Consider the following 14,477-nt stretch of genomic DNA (forward strand, 5'->3'; position numbering starts at 1 on the left):
TTGTGTGTGTAGATATTAAATTGATTTTAATTTAAATTAGAGTCCAAGAAAAATAATTTTATTTATTTATTCATTTATTTTTGGATAATGCAGATAATTCGCCCCAAACTAGCACTATTTATTATTATTTTTTAATTATTTTCTACAACCATTTATTTTTAGAGGGTTTTTTGACTTTTTCTTATAGGTTTATTAAAAAAAATTGTAAAGGATTAAATATAATTTTTTTAAAAAAATTACTTTTGAAGTATATTTTAATTAAAAATATTTTTTTATAAATTTTAGATTATCAACTAATATTAATTAATTTTTTTAATTCATATAAATTAGCTAAAATAGACTGATAAAAAAGACTAGAAGAAATATATATTAAGAAAAAATCAAAACATTTAACCAATCAAGTTTTTTTTATCTCTAATTATATATATATGTACATATTATTGATGGGTAAAACGGACAAGAAGTAATTATGAATGTTGACTTATTGCCTTTTCCCAAAACTTTTGATTCAACACGAGCTTAACATTTTCTTGGTGTTTGCAAGTCATTAAAAGTTGTTATTTCTTAAAGTCAAAAGAGAGAGAAAGCTTGATCCATAATTTCTAAATTTATAAGAAAAAATTCCAGATGAGCTTTCTCTCGTTTTAAAGTTCAGATTCAAATTAAAATTAAGGTTCAGCACAAGCTTGATTTGTTTATTATTTCATACAAAAAAATGTATAGTATGTGATTTCAATGTCTCACAGGGTTATATAAGTAAATAAACCTTGATAATGAAAGCCACAACCTAACTCAACAGAAGATATCGTTGCATGCAAACACAAAATGCTACTAGTTTTTTGCAAGTAACAACCCTACTTTATTAGGTTTAGTCTTGAAAGAAAAACATATCTTGCTTGCACTCTTGCAAAAGCTTGCAATATTATATTATTGATCCTAATTATAAATCTATGATTATGACATGAATGACTTTTGTCAGTATAACTTAAAAAAAATAAAAACTAACTCGTCCAATTCCTAACCATTGCACACAACTTTCACTGATATTGACTTTAAACTCATTTGAATGGAAAACCTTGAAAACAGTCATTCTGGGAATCAGTAGAGCATCAGAGACTGTATAGGAATTGTTGTTAATCCTGTTACCAAAATTACATCTCAAAAAAGAAAAACAAGATGAAAAGAAAAGGCACAAAAAAAAAAAGTGTAAAGCTGTTGTGAATGATTAAGAAGCTAATCCCATGCACTAACAACACCGGCACCACCGTAATTACCACCATAACCTGCCGATGCTGTCCCGTATCCCGCACTGCCTCCCGCTCCGGTGTAATAGTCACTGCCACCTCCCCTGTTGTGTGAGCCATCCCTCCGGAAATCTCGGCCACCAAACCGAGCACCTCCACCGGACCTGCGGTTCCTACCACCACCACCACCACACGAAGAACGAACTGCGAAACGGGAGAGCCAGTCAGGCACCGCCTGATTTGCTTCCTGCATTAGCTCAAGCAATGGCCTTGCTAATGAGGAGTTGTTTTCGTTGAAGAAGGCAGTGGCTAGACCTGTCTTTCCAGCTCTTCCAGTCCTTCCGATACGATGGACATAGTCGTCTATGTCGTTAGGAAGGTCAAAATTAATAACGTGTGCCACATGGGGAATGTCAAGGCCACGTGCCGCCACATCTGTCGCCACTAGTATAGGTGTGGCGCCACTCTTGAATGATCTCAATGCCATTTCTCTCTCCTGCGAGATCGATGAAATATATATCTGATGAGAATAAAGGCGGATATATATTTGCATTTCTTATTTGTACATGAATATCAGAATGTACAATGGCTGTCTAAATCTTCACTTACAGTTCACATCGCATACGCGATAAAGATGGTGAACGTATGTCATGATAATCCACATGCAAGAAAGCTATCAAAGAATATTAATCTACCTGCTGTGTTCGATCACCATGAATAGTAGTTGCGGGAAAAGAATTCAAACACAACCAGTGTTCCAAACTATCTGCCCCTCTTTTTGTCTCCACAAAGACCAAAGTTAAAGCTTGCTGCATAGTCAGAGAAAAATTTGTTACTCAATCATGAGGGACATATAGATGACAAGATCCAGGGAGCAAAAACAAAAAGATTCCAAAATGAACAAGTAAATGAACCTCAAGACCTATGTTGTATGCCAATAATCAATAGATCAAGATAACATTGGAGAAGAATGAAGGGAAGAGTTACCTTTCCATGAGCTCCATTTGCTCTTTGAGCATGAAGAAGGTCCATAAGATGGCTTCTTTTGTCAGAATCAGAAACATATTCAACTCTCTGAACAATCAAATCAGTACTGGAACCAACCCTCCCGACAGCAAGGAAAATGTAATTGGAAAGGAAATCGGAAGCCAATCTCTGTAAGAAAAATTGCATTGTAGATTTCAGAACATTGATCATCCATAAAACATTAAAAAAAGCAAACACACTCTGGATACAAGAAACACCCCAACAAATTACACACAATAAAGCAAATCTTTCCCAGAAGATAGAGCATGTCGACATAAAGGCACAGTAAACCCAGTTCCTAAATGACTAAGGGAGTGTTTGATTGGAGGTATTGGAAACATGATATCCAAGTACTAAGTCAAAATCCCAAGTTTTAATTCAAATTTAGGTTCCAAAAATCCATCCTGCATCTTCATCTACACAAGCAAACTTTGGATTTGGGTTTAGCTCTTAATTTGAAAACCCCAAGCTTCAAATCCTTCCAACCAAACACGTATTTAATGCTTTCAAATTACAGACATAAAATACTACGGAAGCTTCCTTTGCACCTGCACTTGCTTCTTGACCAGATGTTATGTAAGTTATAACAGATTTTATATGCAGAATGAGGAGATTGTGGAAGCTTTCAATGCTTCACAACTATATACTAAGCTCCACTCGTAGATGAACAGGATAAAATTGTGCACACGATTACCTTGGTCTCCTGCTTTTTTTATAATTCCAGTCTGCATCTTAGTGCACATTCTCCTACTTCAGATTACTAGGTTTCTCACAGATAATAAATCAAAGTCAAAACAACTTCTTGACTTCCACAGAATAGAAAATTTAAGATTTATAATAGAACAACACAGAATGAAACCAATTATAGAGGCTAGAAGCATAATACTAGAACCACAGTTGGCTAACTAATGTTCAATTCGTACATCTGCATGGAAGAGTAGCACTGACAAGGATAGCTCAAGTTATTTGGATATAATAGCCATAAAAGCAAAAAAGCATGTCATTGAAAAATGCACAATTAAGTATTATGCAGCAAGCTCTAAAATATTAAAATGGCCCTTAACAAAGATACTGAACCAATAGATTTGCCAGGCACACCTAAAATTGATAACTGTTTTTAAAAAGCCAAACCTGTATCTCTCTTGGAAACGTAGCACTGAACAGCATTGTTTGCCTCATACCTCGCTGAGGCATATCAGTTTGCTCAACAATCTTCCGAATTTGTGGCTCAAAACCCATATCTAGCATTCTATCTGCCTCATCAAGGGCCAAATATCTAATCATCTGTAATGAAACCTTAGCCCTCTCCAACAAATCTACTAGGCGTCCTGGAGTGGCCACAAGAATATCAACACCTCTCTCCATTTCCCTCAACTGGAAAAAACACATATACATTGATCAGCAACCAAGAAAGATTTGATAAACATAATTGAGATTTATAGGATTCTAACAGCAGTTGAACATATTTCTTTCTGCAGTAATGCAGTTCGATGTGATAGGCATGGAAAGTTGATCATGCAACACCACAGAACACCAACAATAACAATAATTCAACATACAATATGAGCTTGGAGAAATCAATGCATTCATCACGAAACATGAACATGCTTAACTAAGCAAAAATACATGTAGTATTGACTATGAAGAGAATGTGGCTTAAGAACTCAGAAGAATACTGATATGACATCAATAATCTGAGCGAAAAAATTCTTCGTCTTCCTTATTTTTTTTCAATTCTCCAACAAGTCCTGGGTTTCCAAATATCCTGATTGTTAATATGCTTAAATATAATAATGCATCAAATACAAAATAGCCTAACCAATTGATAATATCTTATGCTTTCAGCATAGATACCTGTGATTTAAGAGCAATAAGGCTTGCTGTTCTAATCTAGTGGCAAACTAGGAAAATACTAAGTGATCACAAGTTACAACATGCTTGGATAACAAATTGGTCTTGGAAGATGACCCTAGCCCTTATAGCGCTCAAATTCAACCAATTAGAGAATGCAACAAAGAAAAAAATATTTAGTTTTTTATACAAAAATAAAAGCATGAATAGAACCTGTTGGTTGACTGGCGCTCCTCCATAAGCCACAACCACCCGCACACCAGTTTGAAAGGCAAACTTTCTCGCCTCCTCATGTATCTACAGCACAAAGAATTAAAGAACATGTAACAAAATACTAAATACAAACAATCAGCCGAACAGAACCTCAAAAGGAACATCACACCAAAAGTGGAAACATACTTGGACCGAAAGCTCTCTGGTAGGTGACAAAATCAACGCAAAGAGGAAATGATGTCCGTGAGCCAGGTGGCTTCTGCACAAAATGCCCACCTTTCATGATCCCGCTAATGATCGGGAAGCAAAAAGCTGCTGTCTTCCCAGAACCAGTCTGGGCACAGGCCATCAAATCCCTCCCCTGCAACAGAGATAGGTATGGCATGGCGCTGTACTGGCGTCGGCTTCACATACTTACACCTTCTGATGTTCTGATTCAATGCATCACCCAAATCAATCTCCGCAAAGGTATTCACCGGTGCCGGCACATTGTCACCACTTGTCTCAATAGGGATGTCCTCATAAGCATCAAAATTGATGCCACTATTCTCCTGGTCATTCAAAGCAGCCTCGTTTTTATCGTCATCATTAGCGAAGGGATTCACCTCACGCTCCCTCCCTCGGTTCCACCCGCCGGTGCGGGAATTCCAGCCACCACCACCACCACCACCACCACCGGAGTTAAAACGGCCTGTATCACGGACAGAACCGGCACTCCAACGAGAACCACCAGAAGAGCCGGAAGGGCGGGCAGCTGGGGCAATGGGTGCAGAGCTATGGGAAGGCACTGGAGGGTCGGAGGACGGTGGCCGGTTGCGAAGGTGAGGAGGGACGTAGGAGGAACGGGAGGCGGACGCCGAGCTCTCAGCGTTCGCCACAGAATCAGCCCATGAACTTCGCATAATTCGCTTGAACACTCAAGAATCTTCAACCCAAGAACAAAACCTAACGATCATGAAACCCTAATTCCACCAATCTCTACAACCACAAAAACAAAGAATTCAATTTAGCAGCAACATCGAAACCCTAAACAACAAAGGATCATAAAAGAATGAAAAACAAATCCAAAAAAAAGAACTTTCTGATGGATTTCGATCCGTGGAAAAGGAATTTAGCGGAAAAAAGATCGCAATTAGGGTGGTTTTTCATAGAAATCGAGAGAGAGTGATGGAGATTAAGAAGAGAGAACCTGAGAGAGAGAGAGAGCTGGCAAGCAACGTGATGAATGAGACGGAGAAGGAGCGAAGAAGCTTTAAAAAGCTGTTTTTCCAAATCCTAAATATCTCACTCTAGGTCTTCTTTTTAGTCTTTATTTATTTATTTATTTATTTATTATTATTATTATTATTATTTTCTTATATAGAGAGAGAAAATATTAAGATTCGTTTTGACTTTTAGTTGGAATTGGAAAAAATAATTTATGAATATCGATATTTAAAGTGGTGATGTAAATTAATGATAAATAAATTACATTCAAAATATTACTGTTATTTGATAGCTTTAGTGGAAATGTGATATTTCCATAATTGGATAACTTTCATAGCTAGATCAACATTATGATTACCAAAGTAAATAGATGGTAATATAACATTATGAGTGGATTTCCTTATAATAATACCTTTCAAATCTAATAAAATTTGAAAAATATCAACTTTTTAAAAAATTTAAACATAAAAAATTTCCTCTTTTTCTTCCTTATATATCTTTATATGAAAATATATTTATTGAAATATTTTATAAGAGAAAAAAAAACATTTAAGATTAAAAAAACATATCATATTCTAAACGGTAATGTAAAATTCTACTAACCAAAACAAGTATTTTGCCAAGATAGGAGTTATGTTTTTAATGAGTCTTAATTATTTATCTTATTTCCTGAATTGACAAAAATAATATAATTTTTTTTCCTAATAAATGTTATACTTCTTCATCCGTATGTGTTTGATTGTGCATGAATTTACAGTCAAGGCTGGAAATTTCCCTTCTGTAGATGCAAATAATTTACAAATACAAAATTTCACCTTACTTGCAGAACTAAGTAAAAAAAAAAAATCAAAAGTGTGATCAAGTGAAGAAAAAATCACAAGGCAAACTATCACAGTAATAGATTGAACTAAAACGTTGCTGCACCATAACCTTGCAAGTAACATATGCAATGGAATGGAACAAATTTCTAGAATAAGTTAGACCTTTAATAAATTGAAAGCCGTATCACAGCTATATAATGTCAGAAAAACAAATAAAAAGAAGGCTATACAAGAACTCAAACACAGAATTACTAATGGTGCATAAATTACACAACACGACGTGCGGCATGCAAGTCGGGAATAATACTGCTGTCGCAACTGCAGTTTCACTACTGCATCAACTGCCTTTCATGGAAAATTTTGCCCAGTTCCATATATAGAATATGTTGTTCCTCGAAAGAAAGGTTCCTTAATATCTGCAGATTAGGTGGATAAATAAATTAGCAGTGAAGCAACAAGGGAGAAAGAGAGCGGGGAAATACGATGAAAGTGGTTTACCTGTTCCAGGATCATCTCAACTGAAAAGCTTTGGGACATGACAAATGACTGATGATATATGTATGCAAACACAGCCATGACCATCTACGATAGATGTGCGAGATTGAATGATTAAAATGGGGAGTTCGCAAAGTGTAACATTCAATAAGCGGAAAAAAGGTTTTCTTGATGATTTGTGCAACTTACTTGGCAATCCATTCTATCAGTTATTCCCCCATGTCCAGGAATGCTATCGCCAAAATCCTAAGTATACATGAGAATGAAGAAAGATGTGAAGAAAAAAAATGGATAAGAAAGCACCATATATTTGATGAAAAAAAAAATGGATAAGGAAGCACCTTAAATTTGAAAGCTCGTTTGAAACCGCTTGCAAAGAATCCTCCAAAGGGTGCGATAATTGATGCAAATAAACCAAGTGCTAAGGCATGCCACTGAACAGGCATTATACGCACTTCCTTCCATGGAAACTATAGGGATAAAGGAGCAAGTTAAAATTAACATACAAAAGAGCCATGCCAATTTTTTCCTGATAAAGAATGCTCAAAAGAACTGCCTCAAATAGTACATCAAGGAAGTTTGAACACATAAATTACATGGTCGTATCCATGTCACAAAATAACAATTAAAAAACTCAGCAAAGCAAATAAAATAAAGTTCAATTAATACATACACTCAGATTAAAAAAAAAAAACCACTCAGATAGCCCATCAATATTGCAGGCATTCATATATAACAAAAAAATGTAGATCACAAAAGGCTTATATTAAGATCGTTAAGTTTCACGTAACCATTATATGCGATAGGTAAAATAAATGACTCTCTATGAGTGAGTTCATTAAAAAGATTGTGGTCAATAGAATTCACACAAGAAAATTAGCAGTTTCACATTATTCTGAGAACAATAATAACTTTCCTTTCATTTGTTTATACCTAGTTCCAGTACCACATGCCATATGATTTTTACCAACTAATTGTGTATCTTGAATTTACTAATAAATGAAAAAACAAAATAACCTGTCTGAAATGTTTTCTGCAGCTAGTATGCCATTAAACATATAGAAAAGAAACAATCTACCACCATGCATATTCCTATAAAGAGAATGTGCGTATAATGTAACGAAATGCCGGAGACAGATGTCTCCTTGCCTGAAACTAAAATTATGAAATAATGTGTCCAATCAAAAGAGACTGACTTATATTTCAAGCACATTAGAAGTACTAACAGATAAAACAGATGCAGTTATTAGCCCTTACCCCTTGAGGCACCCATCCTGTCAATGAATAATGCTCAGGTTTAAACATCGGACCAGGATCACAGTAAAGCCATCCAGTAGACAAATCCTGAAAAGTTTTTAACCATGAGTAATGGATAATAATTAATCTCATTAAATAAAAATAAGTTCATGCATTGCTGAAAAAGGAATGAACAACTACAGGCACTCATGAAAATGGCTATTGTATCAGGGGTGTTTGGCTAATGGGAGTGCAGCAAAGTGGTGTAAATGATGAGTCACACTACCATGAAACTATCACTTTTAGTTGAAGGTGTGATTTTTTGTTGTTAAGTAAATCAAAGGGGAGGCATAAAAGTGACACTTCTATTACTTCAGGTATTTGGATGATGAAAACTGTATACAAAAGTGGGATGTGATCATCATCAAACTAGTCTATAATTTCATCAAAAACCTGTGTATGAAAAATATTTGGAAAAATTACATATATATATATATATCCCTACAAAAGAAAAAAAAAAATCATATTCAATTGAATTCATCAAAAAAGTCCAATTGGCATTTTGATTAGATGAGAGTGATCGAAGTGGCATTAGTTTTTATATTTTTTTTGGTAAAATTGCATAAGCACCCCAATAAAAGTTTATATTTGTGTATATCCATGTGAATAATATAATTACATGCAAGCCTCAACTTTTTGAAACTTCTGAAAGGTTCACATGAAAATACACATTATTTATAAAGATATGTATATGTATATGTATGATCTTTTCACTTTACTAAGAATATATATGTAAATGATATTTCTCAAAAAAAAGAAATAATTACAAAAATGATTTGAATTTGTTCCAAAGTAGGAATTCCGCATTTTAATTAAATTTGGCTGGCCTCCCACTTCATAAAAAATTTCACGGAAGTCAAAACAGTGAAGTGGAACTTTTAACTTCGCAAGCCATTTTCAGATAATAGATAATATGAAATCTACCAAAATGATTCACTTCTAAATGTAGTGGTTTCACTATCGTGAAACAAACACCCCCTTAGTTATCAAGTACCAATGGATAGTATGAAGTACCTTTCTAGGGCATGTTAACCATTGGAAGCGGCCCAAAATATTCGCTAGCTGCATAAGGAAACAAATTTATATGAGATTTACATAGCTACTAAAAAAACATACCACATATAAATTCCTTACTAAGAGAAGTCACATATTATCAAACCAATGAAGGAATACAAATGTTTAAAAAATTTGAAAAAACATATTGTCAAGGAACTAACAGTATAAAAATAAGTGTGAAAAAGAACCAAAAGTGGAGAATCAAGCAAGCCATCCTCACCGCAAATGCTGAGAAAATAGTTGTTATTGATGCACCAATGAAACCCTCCCAAGTCTTCTTCGGGGATAATTTGATTAATGGTGTTCGCCCAAAAAAGAAACCAAAGAAATATGCCGCAATGTCATTGATGACAATAAGTGAGGCTGGCAAGAGAAACCTGAAAACAAATTTATTCTTGATTTATAAATAAAAAGCAATTAATATAACCAAAAGATATAACACTTGAACACATCCAGAATATAATCAGGTTGTTTATACCAAATAGGTAGGAAACAGGCCATATAAACTTTGTATTTAGGTAATAAAAAATGTCAATTACAAGCAACATTACAACAATCAACAAAAAAATAAAGGAAAGGATCTCCATGTTATATCAAAGCTTCATAGGCAGTTGAAATTGTCAACACCTATAATCCACATTACAAGCTTTGAGAAAAGGTAAGAAAATACCCACCAGGCCAGCACCCACATTGTTTTTTGGACAACTAATTGTGCTTCACAAGCCCCATCAGAAGACAATAAATGTGCCAACCCAAACTGAAGCTCACACAACTCCTCATATATAAAAAGACAACCTAGCCTAAATTTACCCAAAATAATTAGCGCAACGCCGCAAACCTAGACCTAAATACTGTTACGAACAGAGTTGTACATCATGCTCAATTTAACTGCTCATAATCCAGTTTTCATGCTTCACAACAACATCATTTGCTGCCAGTTGAGTATTTTGTTTGACATTGGCTCTTCACCAATTTTAGCAACCATAACAACTGTTGTCAAAATTAGCTTCAAAAGAATTATGCTGCAGAAACTCACTTCAATTTTGTGACCATCTTACATCAAACCTCACGTAAAATGCATCTAGGGAAATATACAACTAATACTTGAAATTAAAATAAATTACACCTATCAGGTTCCTCTGTTATTAGTTGCCATAGAACCAGAAAATATCATACATAAAATTCCTCCTGCAAAGCCACACTTGCTACCACTTCGCCCACTCATAAACCAATACCATTTCCAAATTAAATGACCATAATGGTATAGAAATATGATTTCACAATGAAGAATCTAATTCACATTGGCTGTTCCATATATAGTAGTAAATGTAAGGAAAAAGAAATAAACCTTATCAATGACAATGCAACACATACATGCACTCGCACAAACTCAGATGTTAACAGCTCCAATAGAAATTTCAGTTAAGAATATAACAAATTCAGAACAAATTTTACCAGAAAATTCCTTCATATATATTCGCCACTGTGAAGGAAGACTGTGCAAACACTAAAAGCAGAATCATATGTGTCCACGCATACTGGCTAAACTGATACTTGTACATTTTTTTCTTTAGAGTAAGAATAAACCAGACAAAACCTGAGCCACCAATCAACCAAGAAAAGTACTTAGTAAGAAAGCATTGTATAGAAGAACATACAGTAGAACATAAGATTACTATAACAGTGCTTCAAAACCAATATAATGTCTCTGAATTATATATCTCTAAGGATTTCATTAAAGCAACATGAAAATTATCTTTACAAACCAGACCTATCCTAGAAAATCATAAATAAGACAACCTTAGGACCACGTCTTAATCAATGAAAATTTAACCTTCCTGATAAGGTATAGTACAGGTCAGATGGCTTGAGCTGAGTATATATGCTGTAAATCATGCAGGTTTCACAACGCTTGCATTTTCACTTGTCTTGGCATGCTTTTGCGCCATCATGGCCATAACTACATTTCCATTTATATGGCTTATTTACTCACTAGGCGACTAGCCATAACTCTGACCTAGTTGCTAAAACACTCAAAAGAAAAAAGGAAAGTAAAACTAGTTCAAATAGATAACTTGGCCATAACCACATGAGTCAGGGGTATAGATTTGAAGCTAAAACTTAATAGTTAAAAGTGACACTATAGAATTTTGTCATGAAATATATACAAACACACAAAAGAAAAGGAAAAAAAAAAGCTACTCTTGACTCTGAGAGCATATCTACCCAGAAGTAGCCAGGTTTTAAGCATATAATAAACAGTTTTTCAGGTAAGAAGAATACAACTACATTACAAAAGCAAAAAATAAAATATAAATATTAAAACTAAAAAAAAATAAGAGACCTGCAATGTACAAGAAATAACATATAAACATCTGATATTTGATCAGCCCACTGACAAGCTGATATAGCAATTTATCTGAAGTGACCGTGTTAACAAGCTGCCGGCTAAGAAAGCGTCCATATGTATATATCATTGCAGTGAAGAAAAAATGCCTGTAAAATGAACCAGAGAAACAACAAAATTAATATCATTCATAAAATTTGAAAACTCAGCATTAGAAGAAAATTAAACAAGTTATAAGAATTGATATCTATTGGAAAAGATACCAGTTCAAGAGCCTAAATCCAGGAAGTTGTCTGTCTTCATTAGCTTTTCGAAGAAGATTGAAAAGCTCCTTTGCCATAAAGATTTGGATGACAACAATCATTGCCCAGATATAAAGATGACCCATGTAGACAATAAACACAAACCCCCCAATCATCCAGATTGATGAATACGTACGAATAAGCATTGACTTATACTTATTTCGGTCATTAACAAGCAACTGAGGTCCATTTGGCTTAGTTGCATCTGGAGGGGCCTGAAATGAAGCAAAAGATAAATGTTCCATTAAACACAAGAATCTACACGTGAAATACCATTGATAGGTTATCCATCAATAATAGAATTAGCTCTTCAAATGTTCCCAGTCAGATGGTTGGCAGCTAATTGGAATAGACAAATGACTATAATTTCCAAAATAATAAAAGAACAAAGTGGTGAAAAATAACACTGCACAAGAATATTTGAGGGTAAGACCTCGACAAGATAAAGCTTGAGGCTAGATCATTTAGAACCTATATTAAAAATAGAAAGAAACCAGAGAAACTGAGCAAAAATGTATAATTGCCATCAAACTACAATCAAGAACAGACCTCAGTAGAACGTTTACGATGTCGGACACGAACAGAATTTAATGGGTCACTTGAATTGCTATCCTTCTGCATAGCTGCTGTGCTTAATTCTATCAAAAAGGCAAAGCAGACAGAGAAAACAGTTCAGAAATTTAAAATTAAAAAAGTTAGCCAATCATGTAGCAGAATACCTGAATACAGTCAATTCAAAGGGTTAGTCAGAGCAAATTCGTGTCTCCATCATAAAAGAACACACTGGTGATACAGCCAAAATAATATCAAAATCACAAGCACCAACAAATGCACTATCTGCACCATACCTATTATTTGCAGTAAGCATATTAAACCAGCTTTCCATGAAGATGACCATAGAAGATGGTTGTTCATCTAGAGAGGTTCCTACAGGGGGGAAGTCTAAGGGGATGTGAGAATGATATGTTAAAAAAGAATTCCTCCATAACTTCTTTTTATTGCACTCCAGACCTTTTCAAGCAACTAAATCCATCAACATTTTAAATACAACCCCCTTAAGTGTCCCACAAGCATGCACACTTTACACTAGAGATTCCAGACTCTTTTAAGAAGTTAAGCATACAACTAACTACAAGTATTCCCTTACACCATTGAAGATTATAAATTGTTTCCACTATAATAAATGATGTGCAGCAGCATTGACTGTTGAGAAGGGATCTCTATTTCAACAGGAAGCATCACCCAAGACTTCCCAGGTCCAAAATCCTCCCAATTTTGGTTTGCACGTGTTCCCACATGAGCAAGTACAAACCAAAATCCTCTTAATTTTATTCCTTGAGGCCCACAAACCAACGACTCTCATTAAGTATTATCCATCTAAAGCAAATCAAATTGAAGATGGCACTCTGCTTCAATCTCGCTACAAACATGTACATACATTCACTAAATACGATTCCAAACTATTCCACAACAACTAATCTAACACATCCCTCTTCAATCACAACAAACAAAAACTCTAAACATAAACAAGCATACGATCAAACTTCAAAAAGAAATCACCAGAGAAGATCAAACTCGACCTGAAATTCTTCAACAAGCGCCCGATCCACAAAGAACGCTCAGTCCTCAAAAAGACACCACGCCCTAACACAAAAAAAAAAAATCAAGATTAACAAAAACTACGATGACGGGGACCCAATCGGAGCCAAATCGGAGCCGAAATCATCTCGAACACCTCCCCAGAATTCCCCAACCAACAGAGACAAAAATTAGCAAAAAAGAATCACCTTGGACCGACGGAGCGGGGGAGAAAGGTGAGGAGGGCCGGCAGCGGAGCTCATCAACGCCCTAGGGATTCGAAAGGAGGCGTTTGATGCTTCGGAGAGAGGGCGAGAAGAAGCGAAGGTATAGATGCTCTTCGTTCCGTGATGGGGCGCTGAATCTTTGCTCCCTTTTTTCTTTCTATAGGGCTCTCTCTTGTTCTAAATTTTTTATTTATTTATTTATTTATTTATTTTTTGGGGGATTTTATGAAAAACACCTCCAATGTTTGCAAACTTATTTGTGATTATTTTTTATTAATTTTTGAATGTTTTTATGATTATGATTATCTGTGAGGATTTTTTTATCAATTTGGTTATTTTATGATAAACTTCTTGAATGTTTTCATAATTATTTGTGGGGATCTTTATCAATTTAACAAAGGTTTCGAACTTTCTTGTAATGAGAATTCAATGATATATAGGATTGAACTTTTGGAATTTTATGATGAAAGCCTTGAATGTTTTCATAATTATATGTGGATGGAAATGTGCATCACTATTATCAATGATTATTTTATTTATATAATATATATATATTCATTGTTTTTTGTTTTTAATAAATATGCACAAACCGTTAAATAACATAAGCCCATTTTTTTAATAAGACGAACATCATATATAAAAGATTTAATGTTAATATACAAAAAATTTAATGCCAATAAATCACATAATCATTTGTTATATATATATATATATAAGATTTTTTTACTGAATTTTTTTTTAATAAAAACTTCATGGTTTACATGATGGATTTTATCATTTGCCCCTTAAAGGTTTTGAATTTTTGCGTTATCACT

General features: G+C 34.5%; 1 protein-coding gene and 1 pseudogene across 1 annotated transcript; both read right to left on the bottom strand.

Moving 5' to 3' along the window:
- Window positions 1-1,233: 1,233 nt before the first annotated feature.
- LOC120267132 lies at window positions 1,234-5,236 on the bottom strand (annotated as a pseudogene).
- Window positions 5,237-6,403: 1,167 nt separating this feature from the next.
- LOC120267532 (phosphatidate cytidylyltransferase 1-like) lies at window positions 6,404-13,822 on the bottom strand. Its single transcript, XM_039275212.1, has 13 exons — window positions 13,645-13,822; window positions 13,438-13,501; window positions 12,407-12,495; window positions 11,819-12,072; window positions 11,553-11,704; window positions 10,664-10,805; window positions 9,429-9,585; window positions 9,167-9,214; window positions 8,114-8,200; window positions 7,198-7,326; window positions 7,046-7,102; window positions 6,860-6,943; window positions 6,404-6,777 (listed from the first exon to the last, which is right to left on the bottom strand). Exons 3-13 carry the CDS (start codon window positions 12,476-12,478, stop codon window positions 6,691-6,693), a joined length of 1,269 nt encoding a protein of 422 aa, XP_039131146.1. The 5' UTR covers window positions 12,479-12,495; window positions 13,438-13,501; window positions 13,645-13,822; the 3' UTR covers window positions 6,404-6,690.
- Between the last annotated feature and the right edge of the window lie 655 nt (window positions 13,823-14,477).

Source organism: Dioscorea cayenensis, chromosome 8, assembly GCF_009730915.1.
Source record: "Dioscorea cayenensis subsp. rotundata cultivar TDr96_F1 chromosome 8, TDr96_F1_v2_PseudoChromosome.rev07_lg8_w22 25.fasta, whole genome shotgun sequence".
Lineage (NCBI taxonomy): Eukaryota > Viridiplantae > Streptophyta > Magnoliopsida > Dioscoreales > Dioscoreaceae > Dioscorea > Dioscorea cayenensis.

Coding starts and splice junctions, on each gene's coding strand:
- LOC120267532 (XM_039275212.1), bottom strand. CDS start 12,478: ATGCAGAAGGATAGCAATTCAAGTGACCCATTAAATTCTGTTCGTGTC. Junction 10,806..11,552: donor TTATTTCTTGTACATTGCAG/GTCTCTTATTTT, acceptor TTGGTGGCTCAG/GTTTTGTCTGGTTTATTCTT. Junction 8,201..9,166: donor GGTTAACATGCCCTAGAAAG/GTACTTCATACT, acceptor AAAACTTTTCAG/GATTTGTCTACTGGATGGCT.